At 38.0% G+C, this 14,087-nt stretch overlaps 1 protein-coding gene across 1 annotated transcript; it reads left to right on the forward strand.

The window, feature by feature from the left end:
- The first annotated feature begins 203 nt into the window (after positions 1-203).
- Positions 204-13,366, forward strand: si:ch211-112c15.8 (tumor necrosis factor receptor superfamily member 1A). The gene is made up of 10 exons (XM_044350647.1): positions 204-1,542; positions 2,416-2,512; positions 2,602-2,727; positions 3,354-3,485; positions 3,646-3,673; positions 4,646-4,908; positions 5,168-5,344; positions 7,398-7,435; positions 7,728-7,827; positions 11,055-13,366. The coding sequence occupies exons 1-10, from the start codon at positions 1,528-1,530 to the stop codon at positions 11,378-11,380; spliced, it is 1,302 nt and encodes a 433-aa protein (XP_044206582.1). The 5' UTR covers positions 204-1,527; the 3' UTR covers positions 11,381-13,366.
- Positions 13,367-14,087: the final 721 nt, after the last annotated feature.

The following is a 14,087-nucleotide window of genomic DNA, read 5'->3' on the forward strand; positions in this document are numbered from 1 at the left end:
AGATCTAACAAGACAGAGAGAAATCCTTTGTCTGATGCAATTAGGAGATCATTTGTAACTTTCACCAGTGCTGTCTCTGTGCTATGATGCGCTCTAAATCTTGACTGAAAATCCTCAAATAAGCTATTGTTATGTAGGAAGTCACACAACTGATTAGCAACTGCTTTCTCAAGGATCTCAGAGAGAAAGGGAAGGTTAGATATAGGTCTAAGCAGCCTCCCTGGCTTCCTGGCTGCTCAGGAGCTAACAGGGGAGTAGGAGCTATGCTAGGTTGGCCTGCACCGGCTACTGGGGGCTGGCTAACTACATTAGCTAATGATTGGTTTTCCATGGTGCAGAACCATGCTTCCAATTCTTTGAGCCTTGCCTCCAACATTGCAAATGAACAACATTTATTACACATACCATTATCATTAAAGGCAGAGGAGGCAGAGGAATAGCTAAACATATGACACACAGAGCAAGAGAGAGCGGGAGGGAGAGTGGGAAGCCATCGTTAACTGCTTAGTTAGCTGCTAAACTAACGGCTGAGCTAAAACTGTGGGATTAGCGAGAAAAGTTGCTAAAAGAAGGAGCGAGCTAAGAGTGATAATTATCTTTATATATTTAGAAATTTTTAATGTATTACAAAGTCAAGAGGTTGTGATATGTAACACAACAAGCTAGCAAAGATCTGTAAACTAAACCACGTTCCCATGCATACGCAGTGGCATTTGCCATACAAGGAACTTCTCTCCTGAGAGCTACAGTCTTATCGCTGTTATTACTCTTTGGAGCCGTTTCTAAACAAATGACCGTAATCACTCTCACCAGGGGAACATGTCACCCAGTGCAGTGGTGTTTTGACATGTTTTTATTAGTTTTTGGACAACAATGGAGGTCTATGGCACAGAGGGAATACCATTATCAGAATTTGAATACACGCACAATACTTGTGAGTGGGATGTGTTCATTGTTGGTTTGACTCTGCACATGAGATTTGTTGACAAAAAAAATAGAAAATTGCAAGCCTTATCCTTTAAGCTTGTCAGCCTATCAACTACTCTATTGAGCCATCCGTGGTGCTGTGTTAAATATAATTCTTGTAGATCACATTCAGGCCATGACCATGTACCCAGGTGTAAATGAAACGCCTGGTCACGATGCCTGTCACATGGTCTATGTTAATCAGCACCGGACGCCATGGTGAAGGTGTGGTTACTGACGTGTGACTGCACTAAAACCAGGCAAAACGACGTTCCATAGAGGGGTTTTGTGATCTCACTGTGTTTCCTGTTCCTTGCGCAATTTCTCTGAAGACTCCAAAGAACAGTCAGCTCTAGCCCACAACCACGTAGGCTTCCTTTAACACTTGACTCAGCTTAGAGGGAAATCTATAGATGGCTTAAAGTAAGAATGCCTCTTCCTGTTAGTGAACTCAGTCCTCGCCTGGTGATGTTGTGATAATCGGACTTTTGTTTCAAATGAGAGAAACTCACACTCCTCTTAAGTGGGTTGTTTGATCACCTCAAGGTCTAATCTTCCAACATGGACTTTGTCTTGGTAAGTACTAATTTAGACATTTTAATTGGATCATCTGTATGTCTGTTTCCAGGATGCTTTAATGTAGTTTCTGTGAGTTGATTTTAGATAATAATAACTATAGCAAACACACAAAAGGTTGTGTTGATGATGTTGATGAAGTTATATGTGGTTGACTGAAGTGAGGGCGTGAATTAAAGGGGCTCTCTGTCATGTTGTTGCAGCTCTGGTAGAAATGAAGCCTTGACATTTCATAACCTCATAAATATAAATATTTAGATGTTTCTATGACCAAAATATATAACCTTGGATAAAACAAGATACGGAGCGGTGATCGCTCCTTTCTTTGTCCCTGGCAGGCGATTATTTTTATTTTTATTCGATAATTAGATAATTATCAAAGTAATTTTTGAAGGAGTTAAATAAACCCACTTCTACATACCTTTGGAATAAGAATTTGCCCCAAATTGGATGATGTAGGGTTGGCCCTGCCAAATTATATGTTTTATTATTGGGCAGCCAGTATTCATATGCTTGTGTTTTGGTTACAGGAGGTGGAAGGACCTTTTTAGAGAGTGTACTTTTCTGAGTGTGTAAAATGTGAAAAGACTGGACCACCATCCCAGAAACATTTGGCTAGAGGATGTAATGGCACAATATGCATATTTAATAACCCGCTTGATATCAAAGATGTATGAAGATTAAAAAGTACATATGCCCATGCAATGACTTAAAGAGTTGTATTCAGCCAAGTTACTACACCACTACAGCTGTGGCTTTGTATGACGACATGGGAGCAGCTACGGTGTTGGAGGTGTCAGTTGATCTGCCAGCAGTCTCCTCTCCTCACAGTATCACACATTATTATTATCATAACCTCGTCTTTTGTTTCAGGCTTTCTCACTGGGACTTGCCTTACTTTCTATTAGAGAGAGTTACACTGAGGGGACAGAACAAACCAGTACATCATGTTATGAAAAGTGCCCACCTGGTAAGTTATAACACAAAATGCCTTCATGTTGCACAGTTATACTGGCATTATCACCTATTAACCCAACCCCTTTCTCCACTGTTTTCCAGGATATCATAAAGAAAGTGACTGTGATGATCATGTTGGACAGTTCAGATGTAAAAAATGTGATGCTAACACATTCACAGATATAGAAAACTCCATATCGAGATGTGAGAGGTGCGACACATGTAAGAGTAAGTATCTTGTTCAAATACTATTCATTGAGTTTAGTGATATAACACACGTACTGTCAGTTTATGGGATATTGTCTGAACTTGAAGTTAAACTCTACTAAGATAATACATTGTTGAACGTTTCTAGTTATTTAAAAGAAAATATGTTGCTTTTTGTTGCAGTTAACTTTCACTTGTAATTTTCATGGTTTGAGATTAGACAGAAGTGGAAACACTGATAAGATAAATCTGATGTAAAATCTTCTTCTGTATGTGGCTGCACGTCCCGTTCAATGAGGTTGTACAATAGATCTAAGATGAGGGATTTTGTTGGATAATGGCAACATGTGAATTACATACACTGTGTGCCATTCCCATTTTAACTCCAACTTAACGCCCAGGTTAAATGTGATCTTGTCTAAAAGGTTATTTCTGTCCTGCAACAGATATAGCCTTAATTTTGTAGTAGAATTTTAAAAAAGATATCTGGCTGTGTGCTGACTGAAGCAATGGCAAATTGATTAAAATAATCCTCGAATCAGCTCATGCCCTCCCAATTTTATTGTTCAGAATAAAACGCCTTGTCAGCATTGTGTGTTAATGCTGTGGATTGAGACAGAAACATTGTGTTTTTAAATTTCCCCCAGAATTTGAGGAGCAAATAAAGCCCTGCTCCTTTAACAGTAATGTGGTGTGTGGGTGTAAAACGGGATACTACAATGAAGCTACTCAAACCGACGACAGGCGGTGCGTTCCATGCCCCACTAATGGTTGTAAAGGTAAGTAAAGACAAAGTCAAGGACATATTGGGATTCACAGCAGCCATATTGATTCATATTCTAGCTTATTAAATATAAATTACATTCTCTCAAAAGAAAGGCATGTGGTTTTTGGATTCTCAGAATCACATTGTTTATATTTTTTGGGGTTTTTTTCCAGATGGCAAAGGGAAGCAACAGGCTAACAGGTGGGTGATTTTACAATAAAACAGAAACAAAAACCTAGATATGTTTAAGTCATTAAATGAGTAGTATTTAATGAGTGGAGAGTGCACACATTGAAAAATCTTTTATAGGTGCTGGGTAAAAAACTGCAAAAGAAGGCAGAAATCAGACTGATCTACATACTGTAGTAATAGATCCCAATAAATCTTGAGAGCTGAGGAAGGATCTTTTCACTCAGTGTAATAAGTCAGGCTCATCGCTTTAAGCTAATCTTTCCACTGTTAATTTGTTTTGGGGTGGTGACTGATGTCTTATCATCACTATCTCTTTATCTTTTGACTTTTCGTCACTGATGTACTTAGCTATTTCTATGTTGTACTTTCTATGATAATTGCTTTCTTTTTGATGATTTTATGACTTATGTATTTTATCAAAACTTCATGTAGAATATTCAATATGTGTTTCATACAATTTGTTGTTGTTTCCATTGAATCAAGAGAAAATGTCAACTATTCACTGACTCTGATATTCTACAATTATTAGGAGCTATCAGTAGAGCGTGCAGATGTTTTGTCTGATTTCTGAGCCAAAAGACCTCCTTCAGTGCTATGCCTCACATTTTGAGAGTGTATACTACTGCTCCAAAGCATTTTAAATTCCTATGAAAGTGACTCACATATAGCCAGAGAGTTAACTGTGCAGTTAAAAAAAAAAAAAACCCCTTTTGATCTTGTAACTGACTTTTAGTGTTGATTTAAAAAGTATTTTTCTGTGGTCAAATCCAGCATAGCATGATTTCAGGTCGGGGGGAACTTTTTCTCAATGGTCTTGACTTACTGAGGTTTTACTGTACAACCTGCACTGAACAGTGTGGCTGCAGATGTTAAAAGTTTTGTTAAGACTGTCAGGGTAGCCTTACGAATAAAGGATTGTAACTATGCATAAATATGTTGTTATATTCCACTGTTGTCTATATTTATCTCTATGTTTTTCAGGGCTTGTAAGAACTGTCTGAAAAACTCAGAATGCAAGAAGATATGTCTATCAAATACAACTACAACTGCAACTACAACTGCAACTACATCCACAACTGCAACTGCAACTACAACTGCAACTACAACTGCAACTACATCCACAACTGCAACTGCAACTACATCCACAACTACAACTACAACTACACCCACAAGTACAACTACATTTATGAATACGGCATCTTCAAACAACACACCATCGACTCCTCATATCGTCCCAGTTCCAAGTAACTGTTAGTTCTAAATATCTACTGTACTTAAGAAGTGATGTAGACAGAACAACTCACTGGTTTGTGGTTTTTTTTGTTTTATGACTCATGTTATCTGTTTATGTTTCAGTAAGTTGTCATGATTCTTTAAGAAATGTGGTCATCTTTAAATATGACTCAAGTTCACCCCATATTTTAATCATCAGAGGTTTCCAGACAGAATTATGTCAGAATTGATGAGTGGTAGAGTTATATCAGTGTTTCTTTGTGTCCACAGCAGTGAACTATTTGACCTTGATGTTTCTCGTGTTGGTTGTGGTGACAATTACGGGGTTTTTTTGGCTCCTGTTCTCCACCCTCTTCATCAGGAACCTGCTCAGATACTCAGACGTTTGTCCCTGCTGGGACACAAACAAAGACCTGGAGCCGCCTGCTGAGGACCCCATATTCAATGGTAACCTGTGGTAGAATGTAGCTAAGTACATTTGACTTAAGTAATGTACTTAAGTCAAATGTTGAGTTACTTTTACGTTTTATGTTGAGTTTTTTACTCCACTACATTTGTTGGACAGTGTAAGTTACAAGTTACTTTAGAGATTGATATTTTACATATAGAACATATGATCAGCATATAAAATATGACACATTGTTTTACATTAAATTACCAAACCATAGGCCTATATAAAATGGTTGAAATTAGCTATTAGTAATTATCTGTAATAATAATCCCATAACAAAACATCGACAGGAATTGATCTCCATAATGAGTACATTTACTTTTGATACATTAATTACATTTTTTTGGCAATGCTTCCTTATTTTTACTTAAGACAGACCTTGTAGTGGATTATTTTTAGAGTGTGGTGTTGCAACTTCTACTTAAGTAAAAGACCTCAGTCAGGGGCATCATGCACAGTTTCACTATGCATATATTAAAGGGGACATATTGTGCTTTTTGAGATTTTCTATTATTTATATACTGTTTTGATGTTGGATGTCTATGTTAAACATCATCAAAAATCCAAAACTTGAGGTGAATGTATGTAGAAATTCTCCCTCCAAGTCAAAAGCCCAGGCTTCACCATGCTTTGAACGCTTTGTTTTTTTCTACCTTGCTGACGAGCGGATGTTAGCTTGTCGCCCGTTCTGTAGCCTTTGTTGCTAAGGTTGTTCCTAAGGTTTTTCCATGTGGAATTTGCATTGTCCACTTTCATATTTCAGATCGGATTTCAGCTCAAACATGTATTTGAACATGTATTTGAGATGGTGACATTTCGAGGCAAAATGGAGTCGTCAAGCATTGAGGATGACTTTGTGGTCCTCTCACTTCTTAAAAGAAAAAGAAAGAACCACACACACACACACACACACACACACACACACACACACACACACACACACAAACACCTGATCACAGGTGATCATAGGTGATCAGCCTTTCGACTCATCAATAGTTGTCCTGCGATCAGTCTGTGTATAACTCTTCTGCTAGAGCTGATAGTATCAGTGTTTTGAGGCTGTGTCGTTTGCATGTACGGTGGCTCTTAGTGGTCAAACAACTCTGTAAAGGCTTTTGACAGATGCAAAAAAAACGCAGAAAATTGAACCTTCTCTGAAAACTTCAATAATGGACGAAACTTTCAGAGTCGGTGTGTAAACGTGATTGACACAACATGACATTGTATTTATTTTTTAACATGCAACAATTTCAGACGAAAAAAAACGGATTTGGTGTGCAAAGACCTTAAATCTTGCAAGGATATTCCAGTTGAGCCTCAGATTCATACCAAACCAAGTTTTTATTAATGATCTGCCTTACTTATCTACTTTGGCTGCTGTGTTTATCATTAAACTGCCCCCTATCAGTAACTATCTAGAACTATAATTGAATGACACTTTCATTATTAGCACTTTAAATATTTACTGTTCAATATTACATTTAATAGCAATATTGAACAAGAAAACGTTAGTAAAAATGCTTTAATCTTGGGGCTAACGTAAGTTGGTTAGCTAGCCGGCACTTTTAATTATTTAATGTTGAAGAAAGCTCACAGTCTCAACATGTAGCTACTGTTGTTACTTACACTATAATGCTCATGACTCCCTGTATAAATCTCATTATGTCTGGCCCAAGTAGTCAAAGCAAAGAGATGGGACTGTGTGTACCAGGCACTTTTGTTTATATATTATATTACTAAGGCTAATTAAAAACACTTATTGCAAAAATAGAATTTAAGTGGGCACTTCTACCACTAACGGTGACAGATAGATATATAAAATTAAATACACAAATACTTTAAATATATTATTTTTTGTGTATTTTTGTAACCAAAGATAAACTTTCTTGTTTGATTTCTAATGCAATTAAAATGTGTAAAATACAAGTTTAGGAGGCAGTTATTGCCACACAGCGTACTTCAGTGTTAAGCAAAAAACGTCTTTGTGCGTTCATGAGTGAACGTGTTCAGCAGGAAGCTTACTGATAACATCTGCTTTCCTCCTAACAGAACAACACAGTCATCAAGGCTGCAGCCCGACCACACTGGTATGTACTCAGTTTCATGCATTTTGTGTTCTGTTGAGATAGAGATCTAGATTGGAGAAGTAATGTAGGTGGACAATCAGAGGCCCTGTTGGAAAAAAAAGCTCAATGATGTCAATTAGTGCAAAGGTGAAATATAATACAATTTGTAGCTAAACTAAAGCTGTAATACATTATTAAGATGATTTACTGGTGTTATAAAAAAGCTGAAGAATTTCACTCTCTCTAACACTTCAAAGAGTTGTCTGCAACAAAGTTTTTTTTTACTTCCTTTTTGTTGTTTTTCCCTTTCAAGACATTGAACATATCTGAGGAAACTCCCATGATGACTCTCAGTCAGAGTCCAGAACATCCAGCCCACATCGGTCTTCTAGTGCCAGACACTGAACACAAAGGTAAGATTCAGTATTTGATTTCAATGCAAATCTGTGACGTAGTGACTTAGTCAGACTTTGTTTGATATATTAGTGTGACATCAATGTTTGTTTCCAACACTGGTGCAGGAGCTGAATATCTAATGAAGGGGAAGAGGAAACTGTTGATTGTGAAAGTTTACACCAAAACATCAGCAGAATATAGAGCCAGAAGGTTTACAGATATGCAATAATAAAAATGTAAAAACTAAAACTATGTTATCCTGTCATTCAGATTATGTTTAACATTCCTTTACTTGCAGCTTGCATTACATTGTGGTGTAAAACAAACTAATTAAGTGAGAGATGGGATATTAAGTAAGAAGGTTTGAAGGGCTAAGTATGCATTGTAGCTATACATCATCAAAATTGCTAATTAACAATGTAAAATCGAATGGAAGGTCAGACGTGGCTTAACATCTAATGATAATATTACTGCTGTAATTGCTACTACAACTACTATACTAACAATGCTGATAATAATGTAGTGTAATAGAATAATAATGGAAAAGGAAAGCATGATCCACTTTATCAAAGGCAGCTTGGAGATATTATGATCTACTCTAAATCCAGCTAAACAACCTATGCAGAGCTATAACAGTACTGTGATGACATGTAAAACTAGTCTCATGTTATCAAAGAGACATGAAAGTAAGAAACTACTTACTGACAACTACTTATTACCTGTAGCCAAAGACTTTTGTAGAATTGGTCTGCAACAGTCATATCAAGACATTTTCGTGATTGTGCTGGAACCACACAGGAAGTGAAGAGGAACTGGTTATTTTAGGACAGGAAGACAAATTACCTCAAAGGCTTACTTAGAAAAAAGAAGAAGTAGAAAGGTATCAAAGGGAGAGGTGATCTGCTATTTAACACTCTGACCAAAAAAGATACAATACCAGTCAAACTTTTGACCGGTATGGTATGTCATCACCAATAGTCTAAATATGGTGAACACTGGTGGCAAAGTCACATGTTTATGGAGGACAAGTTGATCAACAAAGTCAAGAAAATTGAGGAGACTTCGATCAATTTGTTGCAGGGAATAAATGTCATATTTAAATGTCTGAGGTCAGTTCACATTTAAAGAACACAATTATTTAAAATAATACCCTACAAAAAATACTACAAAAGTGCCCTTTAATGTGCCCCCACAAAGGAGAAAACATACCAAAGTTCTGTAATGTCTGTCTAGTTATGGGTAAATCAGGATGAAGTGCCCTCATGGTGCCCTTTCACTGGAAGAAAATGTGATAGTGCCCTGTAAAAAATAACCCAAAACAAGAAAACATGAAGTGCCCTTTAAATGGAGAGGATGTAATGCAGTGTCCTATGATGCTGTTATAATGGGGTGAGCTGGAGGTTCTTTATGGGTGCCCTTCTAGTGAACACACACACACACACACACACACACACACACACACACACACACACACACACACACACAAAAGGAAAAAGCACAATTTAGGATTCACCTAAGAATAAAATGCAGAATTAGGTGCCCTTTCAATGAAAAAAGGTGCCCTATAGGGTGCACTGTGTGGGAGAAAAACATTGTGAAGTGAGGGCTCACTGAATGTATCAGGTGCCCTTTATATTTTTTCGTCCCTTCCCCTGAGACTGCCTGAGTCCACCACTGAGGCTGTGAGTAAGCTCCTTTATGTGGAGGATTTAGATTTTTAAAACTAATTGTAGCTAAATTGAGACAGAAGCTCTGAAATATCTTTGATAAAATCAGTTAAAAGAGAAGGGTTGATAAATCAGATTTTTATCAAAAATAAAATTTTAGCTTGAATGAGACAGGCAAGACCCTCAAACATTCTAAATTTCCCACTGTTGGAAGTATTTAAAAGTATCTCCAAACTATCACCTAGTAGGGATTCAGTGTCTTGCTCAAGGACACTTCAGCAGATCGGGTGCTTGCACACAAACATGCAGCTTGTCTGATTGTCTGGTTAAAAGATTGCATCACCATTCATTATGCTAAATTTGTTGTGAGGAAAAATATAAAATATCACTTTGCCCCATCTGATTACTGGTGTTGTACTATCTGCAGCTGCTGTGTTTTCAGATGCACAATGGCAGCCTTTCCATCTCTGCTTGTTCAGCACACTATTTATCAGTGATCAGCATAGCGTTGAGGTGGAAACTGGAAAATAGAACGCCCTCACTTTTTCATGTCAGTCAGCAATTAGACATCAGGGGAAATGGCAAATCAGATAGTGACTGCATGTCACTGTTAACCTTGAACCTCCTTTGAACCACTACCTCACACTTTCAGATGTTATTTAAAGCGGTGGCTCTCAAACTTTTTCACATCAAGGACCCCTAAACCAACACAAATTACATCACAGACCTCCATCTGATAAGATTTTTGCTTTTACGTGTTTTATTACAGAAAGTGTATGAAACCCATGACCAAAACAGTCAAACATTCTGTCATTGCGTTATTTATGGATGGAATTATAGTGAAAATAAATTATTCCCCTTTTTGCTGGGGACCGTCTGCAACCCACTCAATGACCTCTGGGGTTCCCCGGACCCTACTCCTTGAACCATTGATTTAAAGAACTTGAAGTGTGAAATATTTGTAAAGCCACATTTTTTGTCATTAGTGATGTCATGTTGTATCTGACATTTGTACCTGAGCTGAAAATCCCCTTGTGGCCATAGAGCTGTTGGCACTGTGGTTAGTTTGTGCATTTCTTTTCAGAGTTTGGAGATGGTGGTTGTCTGTCTTGATTTTAGTGAATATTGTATACTGGGGAAGTTTATTAGGCGGACACATCATAACAAACATGCATCATAGTTAGTAATAAGTGTTATTGACTGTTTTTTGCACTGTGTTGTTCTGTGTCATTATTCTATATTTTTCTTCATGTCACAGCAACTCACCAACAATGTGTCAGCCCATTTTTAACGCTCTCTTACTTCCCCACCATTTCATCTGTGAAAAAGGCCTTTTTGGAATTTCAGGAAATACTTGTTAGTAGGTTCAATTCATAGTTGGTTTTTCATCTTTTCATGGGATTTGTTGCCAAAATGAAAAACAGAACATCACTAGACATATCCTTTAAGGGCATGTGTACCTTTTCATATATAAATGTAGTGAGTGGCGTGCTGATCTCCTGCTCTTCTGCTCAAAGCAGAATTTTTGTTTCTACAGGTTTAGAGTCCTCTGACTGTTTATGATTCTCTCCTCACAGCTGCCAGACAAAAGGTGCAATCAAAGCACTGGCCGGCCATCGTCCTCTACGCGATTATTAGGGAGGTTCCTCTGCGTAGGTGGAAGGAGTTCCTGCGCCTGCTCTCAGTGGCAGACCAGCAGCTGGAGCGGGTGGAGCTGGAGGCTGGCATGGGTCTGGGTTTTACCGAGAGGCAGTACCAGATGCTGAGGCTGTGGAGCCAGCGCTCCTCTGCGAGCCTGAACGATGTCTTCTCTGCCTTGCACTACATGGATTTATCTGGCTGTGCCCAGCTGCTGCAGGAAAGCCTGGAGAAGCTGCAGTGGCAGCCTGAACCGATGCATTGACAGCATGCAGACGTTACACAGACCATGGTTTCAGTGGAGCAACGCAGGACACCTGAGGCTGAGGCTGCACCTGGAGACACAAGCACAATGAGAAACAAGAGTGCTTCAATCATGGACGGAAGTGCGTAGGGCTAGAAACTTCAAGTTCCCGGAAAGGACTGAACCATAGCCACTATATGGTACAACCACAGGAAATTGCAATAATGTCACAAATGATCCAAAGCTGAGTAAAGGAGATGTATAACACGATGTAGCTAAGAGTTTAACGGCATTAGGGAGCACTAAGGAGATCCTGATAGGCCCAACTGCAATTGGAATATTTCCTCTTTTCCCACTTCTTTTAATTGATATAAATCATCAAATGCATTTCAGATGAGTGTGTAATATGTCTTTTCTAGAGTCTTCATTGAGTTGAGCTTTATTTTGATCCAAATTGACACTTTGAATGCAGATTGCACACATAAAGAAAATAATAGATAGGTTGCAGTGCAGAATCAACTGTAGAACTGGAACTTGGATCACGAAGTGGCTTCATCAAAAGCATGTTGACGACAGTGTAGTATCTTTAAGGACATCACGGCCTGTTAACATTTAGGGAGTGCTGAATTTTCTAGTAATCTAGGCGTGGGAAAAATGACTTAAAAAATTATTCAGGGAAATCCCCCTTCTCTTAGCAATACTGTTAAAGCGCAATGTTTAGTATCGTACCCTTCAGCTTCTAGTGTGGTGACACGTAAAAGCTAACAGTCGAGGGTTGTGGTTTCACAGCACGGTGTTGAAACGTACATGTGCGAAACTCAGTCATTGTGTGTGTGCGGTAAACAGGGAGAAAACTTCCTTTTTTGAATTCCAAAGAGGTGTTTCATACTTCCAGAGAAGTGGTGCTTAGCTTGCATTTTACCAGTCAAAGTAAAGGCTCTTCTTCAGTTTAAGTGTTTAAACTGTGTGAACATTTCAGTGTACATCTATGATGATTTTACCACACCCGACATCTCCTTCGTGTCTTTTGACATGAAAGTCTGGTAATAACAACTCAGCCACTGATTCTTGCTGAGCACCTTTGCAAACGAAGAAAACAGAAATCCCCACAGGACGTCAGATTTTCTGTTCTCTGCAATGAAATGGTGTCAACATGCAGTAGGCCGGGTTTTTCCTCACCACATATTCTATCCTAACTAATGGTTTCCTCTGGTGGTGTTGGGGTATCTCACTTTGAGAGTGTTGTTGTCAACTCAATAACCGACAGTAAAGGATTTAGACTTTCCAATTAATGGAGTTTAATAATGAATGTTTTAATGTGAATCTATGGATTCTGGCTTTGGGCCAGCTGAGACATATGTGTGTGTATATATTTTGTTATTACTTTTAATTCTCTCAAACTGTTCATGGATTCCTGCATATTTTGTTACAAATCTCAATGAGTGGATTTATCATACGGAAAATGTCAAGGTTAGGAATTGTATCCTCACTGGAGTCACAAATTGTACAAATATATGGCGGTGAGGTACTTTTAAAGCCCGAGTATCATGAGTAAAACTCTTAGCCACAAGGTGGGAGTGTTGGCTGAGTGTCTGAACAGCAGCAGCTGGTGTGCAGTTTTGAGCACACAAAGAAAATGTAGGCAGGGTGCTTGAATAGCTTTTATTCTTGAGGTGGATTAGACCAACCTCATGAATTGCAAATTCTGCTTCAGCACAAAGAACAGCTGTCCTGCATTGTCCATTTCTCCTGGACGGAAAAAAATAGATTCTATACAGAAAGACATTTATCATATTCACAATATGTTAAGAGATGTGCTAGACAACATCTGAAATTCTGATAGCATGTGTAAATAAACACTGGGATGATAAACATTGCATCATACCAACACATGTTGATATGCTGCCAGCTAACTTTTTTTTTTTTTTACAGATGTACAGGAATACAGCATTTTGATAGACCCTTCAGTTCACAATTTAAATTGCTTTTCCATGCTGATGTTTGAAAGGATTTATATGAATACAAAATAAAAAAACATATTTATATTATATTTGTGGTGTGTATTAATGTGGGCCACCCCAAAAGACTGTAATTTATTCATGGTAAACACTAATACAACAACAGAAAATATCAAGTTTCCAAATTGTCAGCATATGTAGGCAATAACTGACAGTGGTAACTAAGTACATTTACTCAAGTACTGTATTTAAGTACAATTTTGAGGTACTTGTACTTTACTTGAGTATTTCCATTTGATGCTACTTTATATGTACTCTCCACTACATTTCAGAGGGAAATATCCACTACATGTATTTGACAGCTTTAGTTACTTTTCAGATGAAGATTTGACACAATGGATAATATAACAAGCTTTTAAAATACAACATTGTTAAAGATGATACCAGTGGTTTCCAACCTTTTTGGCTTTTGACATCTTACAAAAAGCAGTGTGTAGTCTGGGTCACATTTCAGATGTCTATGAGTTGTTAACAGCTCCACCAAATAGAGATTTTTCCCTCTAAACTTCTCACATGGTTTCATTTCAATAAATGTTCAAATGATCCAGCATTTCCGCAAAAATCAAAGACTAGAGAAAAACTGAAAACAGATTTGTGTATCAGAACTTTGTTTTTTCTTCTTTCCTCTCCCAATAATCATCTCACGATCCCTCAGATTTATCTGGTGACCCTTTGGAGGGGCCCGACCCCTAGGTTGGGAACCACTGGAC

The sequence above is a fragment of the Thunnus albacares genome, chromosome 5 (assembly GCF_914725855.1).
Source record: "Thunnus albacares chromosome 5, fThuAlb1.1, whole genome shotgun sequence".
Classification (NCBI taxonomy): Eukaryota; Metazoa; Chordata; class Actinopteri; order Scombriformes; family Scombridae; genus Thunnus; species Thunnus albacares.